Raw genomic sequence first — 19,868 nt, forward strand, 5'->3', positions numbered from 1 at the left:
GTGTGCTGGGGGGGATGACAGGTGCAGGCAGGGCAGCAGCCCCCCCCCCCCCCCCGTGTGTGTTCGCTCCTCTTCCACGGCAGAACGGGAAGGACCCCAGAATGTGACTCCAGCCCAGCTGTGCTGGGACCGGGAGGGCTGCCAAGACCGGGTCCCTGACCTCCCTTCGGAGAGTAGATCCAGAGCAGATTGCCCCAGTGGGTGACTCCCCTGTCTCGGCTGCAGTTCGACGGGCTGCCCCTGGAGGAGGAGGTGCTGGAGGGAGACGGGTCCCTGGAGAAGGAGCTTGCCATCGACAACATCATAGGAGAGAAGATCGAGATCATCGCTCCCGTGAACTCCCCTTCCCTGGACTTCAACGACAACGAGGACATCCCCACGGAGCTCAGCGACTCCTCTGACACCCACGACGAAGGTGGGCACATGAAGATGGGTCTGAGGCAGCCCTTGCCCTCTCCATCGCGAGGGCTAAAAGGAGGCCTCCACGTGGGAACTGGAGTCAGTCTCTAGGTTCCTGGTGGCAGGGAGGGTGACAGAGCCTTTGTTGAAAAGGTACATTTGTTATTATCGCACATCCCTTTTTTCAGGTACTCACTCTCATCGTTCTGTGTTTGTCTTTCTTTGCTTGACAGATAATGCTTTGTTCTGCCATCCAGTGTTGTCACTAAATGTACCCCCTGCCCCCATTGACTCTGTCCCTCACAGACAGGCAAGGAGTGTTTACATGCCCTGAGGAAGGCGCCAGTCAGCTGCTCCTGGGAAATTAAATTTTTAATAGATGTGAAACTTCCTCAGGAAAGCTGCAAAATTTGTTAGTGACTCCAGCGTAGGGTGTTTAGGCTAGGCTATGAGAAAAAGCGTTGCTGGGTCAGATAGATTTTGGAGACTTTGTCTTCTCTCTTAATTATTCTAAGCAGGTAGCTTCTTGCTTCACTCCTGCATAGGGTTAGCTCCTGGGAGCTCCCTTGGGAACGTGCTTCTTCTTGCATTCCATGGAGAAAAGCTCAGTCCTCAGCATTCATAAAATTGGTTGATAGTTTTGCTGCACAGATTGGGTACCACCTAATACTGGGGGTGCCATTCACGTAAACTGAGATGGGAATAGCACCCAGACTGCGCTTGGGCACTGTCCCTGTAGGATATTCCTCAGTTCTCCCCTGAGTCTGCCTGGGGTTCAGAGATCTCAGCCTCCTACTTAAGACCCGCCCATGTGGATGCATAATGAGGGACTGTGGGGTTTGGGGGGAGGGCTAGGGCTTTAGCAACTCTCCTGTACCCTCAGATGCATTCTCCTGTAGCAGCTAGAAAATTCGGGAAATCCCCTGGTTGGCAGTATTCTGCATATTGATGCACATCCGTGTCCCCAGAGGGTACTGCATCCCTGAGAATGAAGGAAGCTCCACTTCTGGAACCTTCCGAGACCTTGCTGTGTGCCCCTCCCTTCGGCTCGTTCTGATTCGTATTCTTCTTTTGCTAAAGCTGCAGTCATAAGTTTAAAAGGGGGAATCATGGCAGAAATAGATGCCTTGTGGGGAAGGAAAGCAGACGTGGCTAGCTGGGGATCACAGCCCATCAGGTGAGCCCCTGCATTTAGCAGCTTTCTATAGAGGGTTCCTGATTAATCTGCATCTGTGAACGCACCCGTGCCAGGGGTTACGATGCCATTTGTTGTCACTTGTAGTTAACATACAGACTCTCAGTAAACCCATTCTTTGGGTTCAGGCAACCTCAGGAAGTAGTCATTTATTGGAATTTTAGTCTGAATTAGGGAGGTTTGAAAGTGTAAAAGCAAAAGTACATTCCCGAGCCCTTTGAAAGGGTGAATGGACAGTGTCCACTAGACAGTGTGTGTCCCAGAGAAGGAAAGAAACCGAGGCAAACTCGTAAACCGCGTAGCCCATGAGCCCAGCTTCCTGGCTCTGTGGCCTCTGTGGTGGCTGTGGGACATTAGCCGGGGACATAATTGCTCCGCTAAGATGTCCCTGGGGTCCCCTGCCCCTCGGCCGTCACTGTCAACTTCCTGGTGCTGTCTTTTGTGCAGGGGAAGTCCAGGCCTTCTATGAGGACCTGAGCGGTCGGCAGTACGTGAATGAAGTCTTCAACTTCAGCGTGGACAAGCTCTACGACCTCCTTTTCACCAACTCGCCCTTCCAGCGGGACTTCATGGAGCAGAGGCGCTTCTCTGGTGCGTTCTGCAGCGGGCCCCGCCCCCAGCCCTCCCTCTCTGTCCACGCTACTTCCCGCTCTATGTTTTCTGGCCTCCGGGGGTACTGAGCTCCCCCACCCTGTTGCCTTCTCTTCCCGGCACGGCACGTGGCCCTGCACTCGCCCTGCGCTCGCCCCACACTCACCTGCTGCGCATCAGACACTCAGTGCTGACCCCCGACACTTCCAGAGCATGAGCCCTGCCTGGTCTCTGCCCGCCCAGCGTCACCGCCTCGTGAAGGACACAGCCCCCGAGGGCGGGGGGCGCCTATGCTGCGCCACGCGTGCTGTGTTATCTCGCTCAGTCCCCGCAACTGCCCCGTGTGCGGAGTTGCGACCCCCACACTGAGGTCGCTGAAACTGAGACTGCGGGTGCTGCCCCTCATGGTGCAGCTGAGAAGGGGCTGGGTGGGCTTCGCCTCTAGGCCTCGGGGCTTCCTGCATGGACCCTGCCCTCGCCCCTGCTCTCCCCACCGCAGGGACCCGGCTCTGGCCCAGCAGAGCTGCTAAGCATCCCACTGGGTGGCAGAGCAGTTGGGCACCAGCAGCCCCGAGTGCCAGGAGGAGAGGACATGCTGAGGGCATGGGGAGGTCATGTGTTAGAGGAGAGGACTTGTTCCCAAGGGACCCTAGGCCCTCGCCACAGTGACGCCAGTGTTGCCAGCACCCCGTAGGTGGCCCCGAGACCTCCTGTCCCAGCCCCAGGAACAATCAGCTTTCTGGAGCCTTGTGCAGAATTTCGGCAACGCTACAATGAGCCTCTTTCTGCTCTCACCGCCCCCCCTCCCGCCCTCCCCCCAACCCGCCCTCAGGCTCCCATTGGCTTCCTTTTGGGGGCCAGTGAGGAGGCAGCACAATCAGGAGAAGGTCACTTGCAGGGGAAATGGAGATGTGGGGAGGGGGCTGTGCGGGGTCCCCTCCCTCATCCCAGAGCTCTCGTCCACCCTCAGATATCATCTTCCACCCCTGGAAGAAGGAAGAGAATGGAAACCAGAGCCGAGTGATCCTTTACACCGTCACCCTCACCAACCCGCTGGCTCCCAAAACCGCCACCGTCAGGGAGACACAGGTGAGCAGAGACGTGGGTGGCGGGGGGGGGGGGCAATAAGAGCAGGCCCGAACACTCCCCACTTCATCTCGAAAGACAGAGGACCAATGTCCGGAAGGAGTCTGTGGGTGCAAGTGTCGTGTAACCCCGTGCATCCTTGCTCCACGCTGCCTGTGGCTCTGGGTCTTCCGTTCAGCCGTCGTGGGGCGGGGCGGGGTGGGGCAGCTTGGAGAAGGAGCTTTTCTGAACTTCTTGCCCCTCTCAGTTTTGTGCAACGGACTCTCCTCCCCACAGACCATGTACAAGGCGAGCCAGGAGAGCGAATGCTACGTGATCGACGCCGAGGTCCTCACCCACGACGTGCCCTACCACGACTACTTCTACACCATCAATCGCTACACGCTCACCCGCGTGGCTCGGAACAAGAGCCGGCTCAGGTGCGGGGTGCGGAGGGCCCGGGGGTTCCGGTGGGGTCTGTCCGTCAGAAAGCAGTCACGTGCTCCAACGGGAAGGAGGAGGTCGGGCATATTTGCTGCTGGCTCTCCTCATTCCAACTTCTCTCTGAAGCCTTCGGGGACTCCCTACCGTCCCCGTTGTGAGGGAGTTAATTATTCTCTCTGCCACGTGTTCCCTTCACCAATGTGCTCATCTGTTTAGTAAAACTTTTACAACTACTGCTATTTATTGTTTGTCCGTGGCCTATAAAGTACCATATAGGCGCTTTTCCTACGTTCACTGGAGTCTTCTGAACGATGCAAGGAGGTGGATTTATCAGAAAATGAGTTTTATATGAGTTCAGTAACTTTGCCCAGAGTCCTGTCCCTAGTGAGTGCTGAAACCCAGCTCTGAGACGGGTGAACCTGTGCTCTTTCCCTCTTGCCACGTTTTGCCACCCACGTGCATTGCTGTTGGCCTCCCCGTTGGACAGTGAGTTCCCTGAGGGCAGGAATCCCAGTCCGTTCGCCACGTTATTCCCAGCACCCAGCACAGGCGCTGAAATGTTGACTGAGCAAATAGTTTTGGGCACCGTAATGTGCTTTCAAAGGAAGGGACAAATTTAGACCCTGGCGTGTTAAGAAGCTTGTGGTCTAACTGAAAAGTCAGGACACATGCCCATTTGGAAAGCATCAGAGTTTTATACCTGTATCTTAGACCAAGTTCTTTTGGTTGTAAGGAGCAGAAATTCACTCACATAGTTCATATAAAATCAGGTTTTAGTAATAGGTTGCACAGAGATCTCAGGAATCAAGAAGCACCTGTGTCTTCTTCATCCTCTTCTCAATTTTTTCAAGGAGGTGGAGTCTCTGCCACTCTCTGAGCGTGCACCTGTTGCTCCAACTCCCTTTTCTTCCTCCCTCCGCCTTTTATTTGCCTCCCTTCTCCCTCCCGTTCCTCTTTTCCTTCCCTCCACGGTGCCTAGGTTTCTCCACTCCAGGTTCCTCAGGATCTTCCAGCTGTGTGTCTTTTCTGTGCACTCTACGCAGAGGCAGCTGGTTGACCTTGGATAGACCTTTGCAAGGAGCTGCCCAGCCTTGATGCAGGGAACCGGCGTTGGGAGGGGGAGCGAGGGCTCCAAGTCCAGGCATCCTGCAGTCAAGCCATGGGTGGAGACAGCATCCCCAAGGAGGGGGAGGCTGGACCAACAGGCTGGACTGCAGGGTGGAGGGATAAGCTTAGAGAACCTGTGGACAGATGCAGGCGGGCCTAAGGAGGAGGCGCAGAGCAGGGCCGCTGTGCGGGAGGCGTGGGCAGCGGCGTGGCCAGCGCTGGGGAGCGCGAGCGCTGGAGCTGTCTGGGCTGCGCTGAGAGGCAGCAGCCAGGGAGCAGCGGGTGATGCTCTTAAAGGTGAAAGTGATGGAACCCTAGAGCTTGACTCGGACTTGAAAGTCTCTGGAGAAGGAAAGAAGGACCCTGACAAAAGAGTGGCCCCTCTTGACTTTGTTTCAGTGTGTGTCGCTCAAAAAGATCAAACTCCAGGCCGAGCCTCCCTTTGGCGGGCTGTCAGGCCGCCCGGCCCCCTGGGGAGTCCCCTGGGAGGAGGCAGTGTGGCCTCACGAAGGAGCTCTGGGCTTGGGGTCGGCAGCCCTGGTGGTTAGCCTCTGGACTGCTTAAGTACCCTGAACCTCAGTTTTCTCCTCTGTAAAATGAAGATAAATCCACTAGCTCCACTGACCTCAGAGGTGGTCAGGGAGGTCAGGTGATGTGCAGGAAAGGACCTGTTAACTGGTAAAGTACAGCACACCCTCGAAGCCGCTTTGGCCCTAAGTCCGAATTCCCCTTTCCCCTGCAGAAGACTGTCCACCCAGGCAATGACCGATCTCTTTTCTGGCTCGTTCCTCAGGGTCTCCACAGAGCTACGCTATCGTAAACAGCCCTGGGGGTTAGTGAAAACCTTCATCGAGAAGAACTTCTGGAGCGGGCTGGAGGACTACTTCCGCCATCTAGGTGGGCGCCACCATCGCTGCTAGCCGAGCTGCAGAGACGGGTGAACAGACAGCTGTCGCCCAGCGCGCGAGGGGGGGGGAAGGGAAACATGGAGAGTGGGGGCAGCGACTGACAGTGACTTCACAGGGTCCCTAATTCTGCCCCAGAAATAGATACCAAATTTTGCATGTATGGGGACATGTGCATTTTTCAAGAGACTGTGTCTATAACTTTTATCATTAAGGGGTCTTTAATAGCCCACGCTGCAAATGAGCCACAGAGGTAGGGATACTGGTATTCTCTGTTATGAGAAGGATCTGCAAACCGCCTGTGAGTGCACCCATTGAGCAAGCGTGTGATGAGCCCCAGACCATACACAGAGGGTGCACGTGCTCAGAACACATGGCTCCACACAGTGTTGGACAGCCCCAGAGGTGACTTGCGTGGGGCTGGGTCCCAGGAGTACTTTCTGAGGCCCATGGTCATCCCTGAGGGTCATCTGGCTGTCCAACCCACTTCCCAGAGTGCAGTGTGCGAAGATGTTTCCCCCAGAGACTTGCTTCTGGAGGCCACTGTGTTGGGTCACAGGTGGCCTCTGACGTGGTCCTTTTGTCTCTGGCAGAGAGCGAGCTGGCCAAAACGGAGAGCACCTACCTGGCTGAGATGCACAGACAGTCTCCCAAAGAGAAGGCCAGCAAGCCCCCGACAGTACGGAGGAGGAAGCGTCCCCATGCCCACCTGCGGGTCCCTCACCTGGAAGAGGTGATGAGCCCTGTCACCACGCCCACTGATGAAGATGTGGGCCACAGGATCAAGCATGTGGCAGGTGTGTGCCCAGTGGGGCTTTGGGCAGGAGCTCATTTTGTACCGTGGGTATAATTTCTATGTAATGTGAACATAACTCACTAAGTCTGAGACTCCCATTGCCTTATGCATTTCTCTTTGCCCTTTAAGTTCCTCGGCCCCTGCTGAACCCATATGTGTGCTCTGATTAGCCGAAGGTGTCTTTTATGGTTATGCCTCTGTACTGCCCAAGCTCCATGGCTACCTGCATAGGCTCAAATGTGCAGCTTTCAAGTTCTTGGGAAATACACTAAGGAGAATCCAAAGCCCAGACCCCAGAGATGACCTCATAACACAAGGATCAGGGAGTCCAAGGCAGCCCCGTCACATAACCCCATGGCCCACGAAGGGCCTGCCCCTCCAGGCTGTGGATTCCCTTGATATCTCTTCCTCTTCCCAGCCACCCATTCAACAAAGCCACATATGTTTGCTCAACTATGGGAACCTTGGACTATATGGGGACTTAGAGACCAACTAATCCAGAGTTTTTTCTGGCTGTGCTTTGCACGTACCTGTGGGTTCATCAGAGCTAGAGGAGGAGAGAGTGCCAGCCGCCCATGTCCCTGTCCCCAGCTTCACCCCGAGCACTCCTGCGTTGTGTGTTGTGCACATAAGATTTCTGACTGACGTTGCACGTGTGTAAACTGACTCTCAGAGAGCTCACGTGACTTGTCCAGCACCATGTAGCTGATTAGGAATAAAACCATAGCTGGAAGCTGGCTGTCTCTGGTCCTAGCCCAGGGCCGTTTCTCACTTTGCCCTGCCTCTGTGTGTGCCGGCTACATAGGTCTGTTGATTTTCTCGTTCGTTCTGTGTTTGCCTGACCCAAACCATGGCGACCTTGCCCTCGAGGAGCTTGCCTTCTCCTGTTGGAAGGCCGGGCATATCTCGTCATATCGTTGCTGTGACAACATTGTGGACAGTTCTCCAACATCCCCTGGCATTCACTGCTTGACCAGCGTCACCTCAGAAGTCGTGGGTCACCATGGTGACGGCCTCTTTGTTTTCCCACAGGTTCCACGCAGACACGGCACATCCCCGAGGACACCCCCAACGGTTTCCACCTGCAGAGCGTGTCCAAGCTGCTGCTGGTTATCAGCTGTGTGTAAGGGACTCCAGGCTCTCCTCCCCCCGCCTGTTCCCGCGTGGTGTCTCATCCATCCTTTGCTTCTTGAAGCATTGAAGCCCTTATTGTTTTCCTTGTTGTTGTTATTGTTGTTTTTCTTTGTCCTCTAGTCTTGTCTGTTGGGATTGGTTGCTCTGTCTGTCATTTCTTACCTCTTACATCTTTTTCTCTGTTTTGCTCGGCATTTACTGTGTGCTGGGCCTTCAGAAGCAAATGCTGCATGCAGCACCCCTGCCCTTCAGGGACTCAGTGTCCAGTGCATGAAAGAGATGGGACATTCAGAATCCCTCCACAGCTGGATACATGCTAGCGTAGGAAGGCCACAGAGCATCTTAGGAGTCTACTCGTTCATTCGCAAGAGATGCTCTGGGCGTCTGCTCGGTTCCAGGCCCTAGAACCGTGCACTCGAGGAGCCCACACGTTGGCAGGGTAGCCAGACAATAGCAATGACTTCAGCATAGGAAAGTAGGTGCTTATTTTAATGTAGACTGTTTATAATAATTGCTATGACATTATAAAACAGTAGGCTCAGTAACTTGCACAGAGGGATGCTGGGCTAGGGAGAAAGGAGGGCGAAAGAAATGAAGATGTAAGATGGGAGAACTCGACCAGCTATTGGAAGTGCGAGTCCATGCTATCACTTGGCCATGACTTTTCTGAACTTTTTCGACAGGAAGCAACTGGGGCAGTTCTTCTGCATGGTTCAGCCCCCTGCCTGGCATCCCATGCCTTCCTTGGATGGGGGTGTGCTTTGAGAGTGCGTGGGGCTCTCCGTGCTGTGCACCAGACACCTGATGGCCCCAGTTCAGTCTTGCTTCTGTGACACGCCCTGGCCCTTGCTGGAGCCTTCTCACGGAGGCAGCAGCAGGGCACAGCCTCGCCCTCGGGAAACTCTCTAGGAAGCCCAGGAGTGATAGTCAGATTCGCATTGAAAGAAAAATCACTCTGACAGCAATATGTATGGCAAATGGACTCGAAACAAAGGCTGGAGGCAGGGAGGTCAGTGGAGTGCACCGCGGCCATCTAGGTGAGACTCCCGTCAGCCTGAGATGAGGGACGGGGCTGAGAGATCCCGCAGGGGGAAGACTCGTTACCCACCAGGTTATGCAACGAAGGGAGATGAACTGCTGATTCCAGGGGCCACAAATGGTTATGTCATCAACAGAAATCTGGAATTTAGTGAAAGATTGTCAGGGAAGACACTTGATAGTGTTCCAGGCGTGTCCGAGTTGCCGTACGTTATCCAGATGAGATGGCAGTATTTGCTGATGTGGACCTGGAGCTTGGGAGGCAGGTGTCGGCTGCAGCCACAGATTAATCATCCATGGCATTAATGCCACCGTGTGAATGTGACCATCTATGTAGAATATAGAGTGACCCTGGGGGCCACTTACAGGAGAGGAGTCTGTGGGAGACATAAGTAGGACTCTTTTACTAACCTTACTTGAATATATAACATTATCCAAGTAAGTAGATGCAAAATTATTCCGACTAGAGCATATGGGAGCCAGGACATTACAAAATTAAATACAAAGGCAACTGTAAAGCCAGTCGAGTTCACATCTAGCAGCATCGATTTCATCTGACTCATGCCATTGTCTGTTAAAATTAAATCTCTGGTATTGGATTTTGGTAAATAGAAAACCATAACCTCAGGCTAGTTCCGCATTTAAGCTCTTCCTGCATACTGACCTTCAGAGCTCCTGCTGCTCCCCGAGTATGTTGGGTGGCATTGCATTAACTAACTCTGGGGCTTTGTGAGTTTAGGGTCATCAGGTCTTCTAATTCCGCACGACTCGCTCCAGGCGAGGGGCTGCCGACAGCCCGAGTGTGGGATGGGCTGGCACCGCACCGTTTGCCCCGTGTCTGGCGGGCTCTTGCCTCCACAGTCTTGCCAGCAGGTGACTCGGCCTCCTGCCTCTTTCCTCTGTGTAGAACGCCGTGGAGCCTTCACTCAGACAGCACACGGGGGTGTCCCTTGACCTTCACTTAGCACAGACAGGACTGCAAACGTAAACCCAAGTACAGCCGTTGAGATTGTGCGCAGCACGCTCTGAAGAGGTGGGTGTTCGTGGGACCCAGCGTGTGCTGATACAGTTACAGACGGCATCATGGAATTGCAACACAAGGTTTAAAAGGTCTCCTGAAGAACCCAGAGAACCCCAAGAACCCAGCAGAGTAGCCCCAGGGATTTGCAGCTGCCAATTTAGGGAAGATTACCTTCCACAGTGCCAGAGGCACAACTAGGAAATACAGCATCACTCACACACACTTGGAAAACTCTAAGGCAGGTGTCCTCAAACTACGGCCTGCGGGCCACATGCTGCCCGCCTGGGACGTTTATCCGGCCCGCTGAGTGTTTTTGCCGCCGCTGCCTGTCCTGCTTAGCAGCCGACTCGTCCTGGGCCCACGGTGCGCACTCTCCAACAGTCTGAGGGACAGTAAACTGGCACCCTGTTTAAAAAGTTTGAGGACCCCTGCTCTAAGGCATCAAATGAGCTTTTCTTCCTTGTCTGGTCTCTTTCTTTTCCCTGTCTCTGTTTTATCTACCAGTTTTTGTCATCTTCTATCTTTCTGTGTGTGTCTGTGTCTCCCCCCTGAATGATAAGAACCGCGGGGTGCGGGGGGGGCTGCTGTGTGTATGGACACACGTTCCCTTTCATCCACATGACAGCCGTGGTAGGGCGGGTATTGTCCCTGTCGAGAAAACTGGGCCAAAGAAGCTAGGTGACTTGACCAAGAGCTAAGACATTTTCAAGTGGTGAACCAGTATTTGTGCCCAGTTCTGTGGCCTCTGGGTCCCCTCTTTACCTATGTCTGCACCCTCTATTCCGTGAGATTCTTTCACAAAATCATCTTTACGCAGCCAGGGAGGCCGAGAGAAGAGGAGGGTTCCCACAGTCTCTGGGTCCTCCAGCCCTGGATTGTCCTCACTTCCTCCCCGTCCCTGACCCCTTCTGACCCAGACTCTGGGAGACCTCATCGGTCCCCATGGCCTCTGCCGGGTGGTGGCAGGTCCAGGCAGGAGCCTTACTGCCCTTGGGGAGGTTCTGCTGGCCTCTGTACGGCACACCCAGGGCAGAGCTGGCTCCCACTGGGACTCCCTCACGCTCACCCTGCCGTCCCCTCCTGATGTTGGGTTGGTGGGGGAGCATTTTTCAATTTAGCATCCATGAAACCCCAAATCTGTCTGCACCTGCTTCTCTCACTCCTTCCTGGATGGGTTTCCCGATCCACCGTGTCCTTGCCCCTCACATTTCTTTCTCATACTCTCTCATTCGCGCTCTGGCTGATGTAAGTGCGGTTTCCCCTTCCCCACACTGGTCTGTTTCTAACCTCTGCCTCCTCCCTGTTTTTCTCCCCCGCTCCCACTAGGATCTGTTTCAGGTACTGGCTCTATGATTACTCCTTCCCCCCTCATCTCTTTCCCTCTCCGCCTTACCTCTCTCCCCCGAGGGACCCGGGTTCCGAGCGCCCATGTGTCTCCCCCTCCCATGGCTTTGCCCCGCACCCCTGTCCCTGGCTCTCCTGCTGTGTGCTGGCCCCTCCACATTAGGCTGCTTCTCTCTCTCGCTGCCTCCCTCTGGCTTACTTGCTCACTCACTGCGGGGCTTTGGAAGACCCACCAGTCAGGGACAGCAGCCTCTGGGATAACAGTGTCCCTGGCTCAGATGACACCTCATTGCTGTTGTTTTTTCCCCCCCATGTCTCCTTCCTAGTCTGGTGCTGCTGGTCATCCTTAACATGATGCTCTTCTACAAACTCTGGATGTTGGAATACACCACGCAGACCCTCACTGCCTGGCAGGGTCTCAGGCTCCAAGAAAGGTAATCCTGGCCTTGTCCCGTTGCCAGCACCTCTGCCCCACCCGATGCCTTGCCCTGGCACCTGCCTTCCCCTCTCCTCGGGACTGTCACACTGCCCTTGCCCAGGAGATGACCCTCTGAGACGAGCCCGTAGGAAGCCCTCGCAATCTGTCCCTGTAGTTCCAGTCCGCTTCTGATCCGGGGCACAGGGGAACCAGGGGCAGTGTGCAGAGGACAAAGCACTCTGATGTGACTCTCTGTCCTTTAGGGGTCTGGGAGCACAGGACAGTTCGCTGAGCATAACTCCGGCTGCCGGGGTGCCCCTTCTTCTACCCCACAGGTTACCCCAGTCTCAAACAGAATGGGCCCAGCTTTTAGAGTCCCAACAAAAGTACCACGATACTGAGCTCCAAAAATGGAGGGAGATCATCAAATCCTCAGTGATGCTCCTTGACCAGGTGAGATGCCCATCCCCCCACCGCCCACTTGCCCCAGTCTTCGGGAGACAGAACTCTTTCCCCTTATTCCCTGAGAAAGACGACCACCTCTCTCCCCACCTTCTAGACTCTGACTTCTTCCTCCCATTCATTGTGCTCTCGGGCCATCTATTGTTCTACTTGTAAAGTCATTCTTGAACGGGCTGTTTGAAACACAGGTGCATTCATAATAATAATGACACCATACTGGATTCGCAGCAGGAAAGATGTAGGTTAGATGGAAGGAGAAATATTTTTATTGATTTATTTTTTGGGTAGTTTGTGACAGGAGTTTAAAGGGAGAACTACCCCTCTTTTACAGAAATTTGTCTTCCCAAAGGGCTTGTCTTTCAAATTCCCTTCCATGTATACCACCCCTCCCCCTACCATCCAAGACACACAACCGCCAGTAGCTGCTGTTCTCAAAGACACTGCTCTGAGGGTCTGGGAAGAAGGCTGTGCTATGTCTTCATTTCATAATATCATTTCTGTTGTGCAATTGTCTGTATTCCTCCCCAAAGCTTGAGCCAGCTATTTAAGAAAATCATCCTGGGGCAAAATCAATGATTAGCTTAGTTTCCTTGGGGGAGGGAGCTTCCTCTTTTCCCCAGAAAAATTTAGTACCTTATAAAAAATGTCCCCATGTGGTTGTCAAGAGAGCAGGAATCGACCTTTGCAATTCGAGAGAATTAGGAAGATTACTAGGCCTAGGATCTGTCCTGCCGCAGTAAAATCTCTGTTCCTAAAAAGAGGTCTTTTCTGATGTTTCGTGGTCAGCAAAACCCAAGATGGAATCTCAGCCTTCCACTAACTAGTTTTGTGACCTTGAGCAAGAGACTTAATACTAGTGAGCTTTAGTTTCTTCATTTATAAAATAGGAATTGTCACCGTGGCTTCTTGGAACTGCTGTCAAGATTCCATGCACATGGGAGGTACTCGTTATTATTAAATATTATTTCCTGTTCATAGCTTGGTCTTAGCTCTAAAGTGAGGAAAGAGAATCTTAACTGCTGCTATCAGGATCCAGTCTGGTGTGTTTAGAGTATCATGTTTGGCTTTGTTTAAGGAGGGATTTTTTTTTTTTTTTTTAAACCAAAAAGTGGTTGGCAGCCTAGTCAGAGATTTGGAAGCCCTGTCTCGTCAAGGAAGAGTGACAGAATTATCCATATGCCCAAGAGAAGGGAACACTGGGGTGAGGAGAACAAGGTGGTCTTTAGACATTCAGACCAACAGGTGAAGAAGGGTTGGACTTACTGTGAACTCCAGAGCACTGAACCAGGGCTAGAAGGAATTGACATTTTTGAGTCATCAAATAAAAACAGACTGCTGCTTAGGGTTAGAGGTCTCCAGCAATGGAATGGGCTACTGTGGAGGACTGAGATTCCAACATTGGAAGTGTTCGAGGGATGACTGGGGTGGTGATGGGTTAGGAACTTATGGATTAAACAGAGGGCAGTTGGACTGCATGACCCACAGGTCTCTTCCAAGTGTGAATTCTGTTTCAGGGTGGACCCCCTTTAAAGTGGGGCTTAGGGCTGTTGGATTTACAGCCCGGTGGACTCTACCCTACCAGTGTCAAGAGAGATGTTTTGTTTCATTCCCTATAAGAGTAACTTTTAAAAGAACAGTAATGGGGCCCCTCATCCCTCTTGAGCAGAGGATGTAGAAGAACCAGAGAGAAGAAAATAGTGGATTAAGCAGAGAGAGACCACAGGGTCCCCAAATCTATTTACCCAGGAGATGTTGTCTTGTGTTGTAACAGAGCAGCTTACTCTGAGACAATATTTAAAAATGTTGTGTTACAATGGGCTATTTTAGGATTCTTCTGCTGGAACTGCTCTGTTTAGACTCCATCCCCTGACCCAAAGGTGTTAATTCACTGATATGGGTGCCAACCAGGAGACTCCCCAGTTCTCTGCCTGGCACCCCTGGGTGTACAAGGGAAGGGTAAGACATAGCTGTGGTCTCAACAAACATGAAACCAAGTAACTAAAGAGGACTGTCGTGCAGAGCCCTCGTGTCTGGTATGTGCGAGGCCAGAAGGATGCCTGGGAGGCAGAGAGGGTTTGCATTTGTTCTGGGCCTTCACAGATGGGTGAGATTGGAATAGGCAAGAGCAAAAAGAGTCCCTGGCTGGGGGGAACAGTGTGGCTTTGATGTACAAAGATGGGCATAGAGTATATTAAGGATCAATGGGGGAATCAGATGAAATGACTAGTAGATCAAGTAGTGGCAGTCTAATTGGCTCCTTGTAGCACTTGGACGCTTTGAGCGAGTTCTTGATTCAGATCTCTGAGACCCAGTGAGCCTTACGGACTGGGTGTGTGTGTGTGGGGGGGTCCCCGTGCTAGATTGGCTGTCCCCTTTCTGCTTGAAACTGTGCCCCTGAGAACCACCTTTGTTTGAGGGAGCCCAGCTCCCTTCAGCTCCTTGGCGTGGTCGGGGACCTGCCTCAGGCAGATTAGGGGGCGCTGCTGGGAGGAGAAGCCCGCCGAGGGCACAGACCCAGGCCTGGAGTGGGGTTCCCTGTCTTACAGATGAAGGACTCACTCATCAACCTTCAGAACGGCATCAGGTCCCGTGACTACACGTCCGAAAGCGAAGAGAAGAGGAACCGCTATCATTGACAAGGCAGGAGCAGGGGTGGCTGCAAGAGGCCTGTGCAATACATGTACATAGACCATATAAATATATATATATAAATATATATATACAGAATATAAATATATATTATATACAGATTTTAAAAAGAGATAATGCCTATGTACCAGGGAGAAGGAGCGGGACCTCCCGCCCCCTGTGCTGGCCGGAGCAGTGCTTTCCTTCGGTGGAGGGGCTGAGGAGGGCAGGGACCACCTCTCAGCACCGACCTCCCCTGACCCTCCTCCCATCCTCTGCTCCCCACCCCTTCCCGTGCTGGCCACTCCTGGCTCCCAGAAGGGAAATGTCGTTGAGCCAGAGCTATGCCTGCGAAGACCCTAGGGTCTTGAAACGAAGTCTCAAGGGGGCATTGCTTAAGGTGCTTCATTCCCTGATCTCCTTTTGATTTGTTTCCAAAATAAAAGAGAATCTTTTCTTCCCTACCCCACGCTTCCCCCGGCGTTCTCTTGGGAACACGGAAGCACCGAGGGCAGGAGCCCAATCTGAACTCCACCCGCTTGATATGGACCATCCACTAAGCGTCAGGTGGAGAGGACGGTTTGAAAGCTGGGAAGGCTGCATTTGTGGGGCCGCAGGCTCCTGAGGACTCATGATCTGAAGGGTATTCTCAATCACCCCTGCACCGTCCTCTGACCCGTGCAGGGTGTGGACCCAATAAGGGCTGGGGATTTCTTATTTTCCCACCTCCTTTCTCTCTGGTCTTCTCCCAGGCTGGATCTGGGCGAAGTGTCACTTTTTAGTGCCTAAAGTCCTATTGTTTCTCTGTGCCTTAAGAGCACATCGTTTATTAGCCAGGGTGGCGCATTTTCGACCTTGTTAAACCTCTCTTCGTGGTTATAAGCAAGTCAGATCTGTGGCTCTAATTCCTTCACCTGGAGCTGTCAGTTTGATTTCCAGGGTGAGTCAGGGAGTCCCAGGCCCTCCAGGGTTTGAGAGAGAGAGAGGATGCCCTAGCCACGTCTGGGTTGCAGGGTCTACCCAGAGAACGCTGTGTGAGAAGTGAGCACCAATAGCCAAGGCACTGGGTTGCCAGCCATCTACTCTTGGTAAAGAACCAACATTAGCCAATGGAGACAATTGTCTGAGATACTTTGCACATAGAGAAAACATCTAAGCCATTGGAGGGAAGGAATTGACAAAGGTGCATGTGTTTGAGCAGGAAAAGGCCTGGTGAAATCTCTGCCCCAGGGGGCCCGTTCCAAATCCTGAGTTTCTCAGACTTGGGAGTGGGAGTTCTGGTGGGGGATGGGGTGCAAACCCTTCTCTGGTCTCTGGTCTCTGGCCCCAGAAGAGGTATAAGATCACTAAGGAGTGGACGATGCTGGATTAGAAGAGTGAGGCATCCAGGACCTTTTTCAGGGTTGGCCCACTGGGACCTGTGCATTGATCTGAATTCCTGGGGTCCTTGTGGGCACATTCATCATCCTTCGTACACCAATTTCTGTTCCTCCATATAACGAGAAAAAGTGTCACACTAGCCCCAGGCAGAGCTCACAGAGATTCTTGAACAGGAAAGACTCACAGCCAATTTGGCAAGGAGAGCTCTTCCAGCTTGCTTATTCTTCTGGGCTTCTCAGTGCGAGAGACAGAAGGAACTCCAGAGCATCAGCACAAGGGAAGGAAGATTTTTATCACTGTTCTTCCCCAAAGAGAAAGTTATTTTCTTCTCTTAGAATGGCCTAACCATTCCCCTGTGGCAATTAAAGACAAGTGTTTGACTTCTTAGTGAGAGAATAAGGCCTTGGTGTTTCCCCAAGGGCCGGATCTGAAAGCAGAGCGGTCCATGTCCAGGTCATTCCGGGGAGGAGGAAGAGGAGGCTCCAGGTGGCCAGCTGGAACTGCTGTCCCTCCCCTAGAAAAGGAGACGTGAGGAGACGGAGTTACATCTCATCCCTGTCAAGGGTGCGTGTGGCCTTTTGGTCACTGTGAAGTTCTTGTCCAGGACTTCAAGTGAGGGTCAAGGCTCTCGGGCCCTGAGCCAAAGAAGGAGGCCTGGTTCAGATTGCTGACAGTTTCCCCTCCGCGTAGCCGGAAGCCAAAACAACCCCTGGAAACTGTTGAATGCAACAATGATAAATTCTCAAATTTATTCCATACATAATTATTTACTTAAGTTATTTAATTATTAAAGGTGCCACGGTGGGACCTTCGGGATGACGTAGAAAAGGGGTTCTTTGCTGGGAGTGAAGTGTGAAGCAGACCCGGCCACAGAGCTATTCTCTGCTTTATCTCTCAGGACCATTCAAGGGAGGTGTAGGTGGCAGGGAGGGAGGCACTTAGCATGTCAGGGGACCCTCCTGTTCTCTGGTGGTTTGAACCCGGTGCACCATGTGTGCACATATCAATGTCCCCTAAGGATCATGGATCTCTTATGTGCTCTCTCTGTTCTAAGATATATATATATATTTAACTTTCAAGCCAGGAGAAAACCAACAATAATTCATTCCCAAACAAAATTTTTTCTCCTTGGTCAATAACTTGTGAAAGAAAAGGGAACTCATTCTTGTGGTCGGGGTGTGAAAACAAACAAATAGCATTGCAACTCCTGCAAGAGAGTGTCCAAACCACCACTTAGACAACTTTTTCTACCCAGTGCTCTTGTTGTTTTTATTTACATGGGAACTCTGAGGCCACACAGGAGTCTTTCTGTGAGGATTTACATGGTAAAACATTTGAGAGTTTGCACTCAGTATTAAAGAATTTGCAGAGTTTCTAACCAGGTGAAGAAAAGCTATGGTTTCTAACCAGGTGAAGAATAGTCTAGACTTCCCCTCCAGCTTCCTGTAGAACGAATGACAGGATTGACCTCCAGGAAGCCAGTCACATCTGCTACTATCCCCGTTTCTCATCCACCTCCCTGGGACAAGGGGACAGTGTCTCAGGGCAGCAAGATGCAACTTGAAGCCGTCTCTGGAAGAACCCTGGACTGAGAGTCAGGAGACCTGGCCCTGAGTCCTGACTCTGTCATTGATGCGCTCTGTGGCCTTGCTCAAGTCACTTCCCCTCTCTGAGCTTCAGTACCTTCCTGTAACAGGAAGGGGTCAGGCTAGATTATTGTTCAGGTAGGTTCTTGTGGTGGCATCATCTCTGAGGTTAGGCCTGAGCCTGGCAAGACTGTGCTTTCTCAGAATTGGGAGTTGCCCTGCCAGGAGGGAACAGGTCTTTGTGGGCTAGAGCTTCTCTGGTATTGAGAGGTATGGTAGGGCAGTGTCTAGGTTCCCAGGAAGCCCAGGGTAGTTAAAATTTCTTCTTCAGGGACTAGTAGGGGTAGAGAGGCCCAGTGGCAGAGAGAGAAAGAAAGAGATAAAGTTTGATGTATTGCTCAGTATTAACTTAGTAGGGTTTCTTCCTTCTTTGGCCTAGTCCTTAGTGCAGGAAGGGGCCTTCCCTTGGACTTTTCTAAGCTAGGAAAAGAGCATCTTATTTTGGATAGAGCCCGTCTTCCATCCTTAGACGCTGTGAAGCCTTCCGTCTATCCAGACTTCCTCATTACCAATAGAGGAAGCAGTGGAGAGAAGCCATTTCCGATTCTAGCACTTCTCTTTTGGCTCAGCCCACACCCTGTTTGGCTTTGGTTTAAGTATGAGGCTTTAGCAGAAATCCTTGCGTTGTCTTAGAGCACTGAGAATCTAGGATTACCAGGAAAGGCTAGGGGCAAGAGGCCTAAGTGGAATGCTTTGTTAGAAGTGGATTCTTTCCATGTCCCTGTCCCCACCCGTGCTCAGACTGTACCTACTACACCTGCAGGCAGCATCTCTAGGATGAGATCCTGGAGAAAAGACTAGGGGAAGAATCTTTCTGGACTGTCAGGATTCCAGAAGGGTCCTTTCTGTGCCATACCATGCCACTTCTTAAGCTCTGCAGGGCAGCCAAAGCCAGCCCTTCCCTCCGAGGGCCCGCAAGAGAGAGAGCATCCTTCTCTCTTCCCCCAGATGTCAGGGCTGTGGTCTCCCTCCCTGCACCCCAGGTGCCCTGCCTGCCTCCTCTAGTAGGAGCCTCCAGGACCTCTCTTCCTGACCCTCCCTCCCCCACCCGTCTGTAGGCTGTGGGACGTCATCCCATTCACCCCCTGACATCTGTGACCAGAACCTCTAGCAGGCTGGCCCCACTCCCCTCCACCTCTGTGTTTTCTTCCAGAAGATGTGTTTTGGGTCCGAGAGGAACATTTCTCTGGAAGGCCATCTTTTAACGCCCCTGCTTTCCTAATGCGGAGCAGGAATTTGCACACGGTGTAGAGAGCTCCCCTTCCCGCCTCTCTGCCCAGCCTCGTTACCTCACTCCTGCTCTGGCCACGGCCACGGTGGGCCCGGCCAGCTCCCTGTTTTGATGTTCTGTGCAACAGCTCAGGGGTCTTGTGACTCGAGGTCCTCAGCAGGCCCTGGAGCCCGGATTGGAGCCTTGGCTGCCGGCACGAAGCACCTTGCCTGCCAAGAGGAGCTGACGCCCAGCGACCTCCCCGACATGTGAAGGCTTAAAGAACATTGTCATCGCCGCCCCTCAGCCGTCCTTGCTTCTCTCCACACAATAAGACATTGCAGAAGCAAAATGGCAGCCTCTGCTCCAGGCAAGACAGCTGGCTCTGTCTGGGGAGCTGGCCCTGGGCTGGGGCACCACATGCTGAGATTGCGTAGTAAAAGCAACCATTTCTGCCAACAGTAGTGTGTGGCTCCCCACGTATCCCTTCCCTGCACTCTAGGGCCAGACCACTCTCTGCATGGACCGGACCATCTTCCCAAACCCATGGTGCTTTTTCCTCCCACTCAACCTAGACTCCAAGGTGGGGAGGGACGGGTCAGAGGCCATAGGTGGCCCCTGGATAATCCTGACACGGGCGGGGTGGGGCGAGGCAGAGGGAGCAGCCCCCAACACCTGCACTGGGCCATATACTGGAAAGAACACAGGTTGACTGCAGTCGAGTTGTCTGGCCGTCTGTGTTTGGATCTGTAACTGTACTTTGCCTGGCGCTGTGCGCAAGGTCTGAAAACTTACTGCTAGCACCTAGAAGCATAAAAGGCTACCCAGCCAAATCTTAATGTAAAGTAGCTAGAGCCATGAAAGTACAGTATGAATTAAAAGAAAAAAGTATTGAACTACAACTCATAAGTGGTGTGCGTATTTATTGCTTGATTCATCAGTGCTCATCCCAAAGTGTTTCTGGTCTTTCCAGATATGCTCACGGCAAGTCTCTAAGGCGTGTGCACGTAGGCACGCCTGTACACATGCCTGTACACATGCCTATACACACATGCACGGCCATCCACCTTGTCAGGGGAGGGAGG

General features: G+C 52.6%; 1 protein-coding gene across 2 annotated transcripts in view; it reads left to right on the forward strand.

The window, feature by feature from the left end:
- GRAMD1B (GRAM domain containing 1B) overlaps window positions 1-19,685 on the forward strand; it is a 174,225-nt gene extending 154,540 nt beyond the window's left edge. The window contains exons 11-22 of one of the 2 annotated variants that reach the window (XM_012789858.3): window positions 226-415; window positions 2,042-2,185; window positions 3,156-3,274; window positions 3,548-3,690; window positions 5,595-5,698; window positions 6,300-6,503; window positions 7,535-7,625; window positions 11,022-11,033; window positions 11,366-11,473; window positions 11,793-11,910; window positions 14,466-14,559; window positions 18,932-19,685. In XM_012789858.3, the coding sequence (XP_012645312.1) occupies window positions 226-415; window positions 2,042-2,185; window positions 3,156-3,274; window positions 3,548-3,690; window positions 5,595-5,698; window positions 6,300-6,503; window positions 7,535-7,625; window positions 11,022-11,033; window positions 11,366-11,473; window positions 11,793-11,910; window positions 14,466-14,555 (1,323 nt within the window). In that variant the 3' untranslated portion in view covers window positions 14,556-14,559; window positions 18,932-19,685. The remainder of the gene's footprint in view (window positions 1-225; window positions 416-2,041; window positions 2,186-3,155; window positions 3,275-3,547; window positions 3,691-5,594; window positions 5,699-6,299; window positions 6,504-7,534; window positions 7,626-11,021; window positions 11,034-11,365; window positions 11,474-11,792; window positions 11,911-14,465; window positions 14,560-18,931) is intronic. The other variant, XM_076002601.1, reaches the window with a different exon arrangement.
- The last annotated feature ends 183 nt before the right edge of the window (window positions 19,686-19,868 follow it).

The sequence above is a fragment of the Microcebus murinus genome, chromosome 4 (assembly GCF_040939455.1).
Source record: "Microcebus murinus isolate Inina chromosome 4, M.murinus_Inina_mat1.0, whole genome shotgun sequence".
In the NCBI taxonomy this organism is placed as follows: domain Eukaryota; kingdom Metazoa; phylum Chordata; class Mammalia; order Primates; family Cheirogaleidae; genus Microcebus; species Microcebus murinus.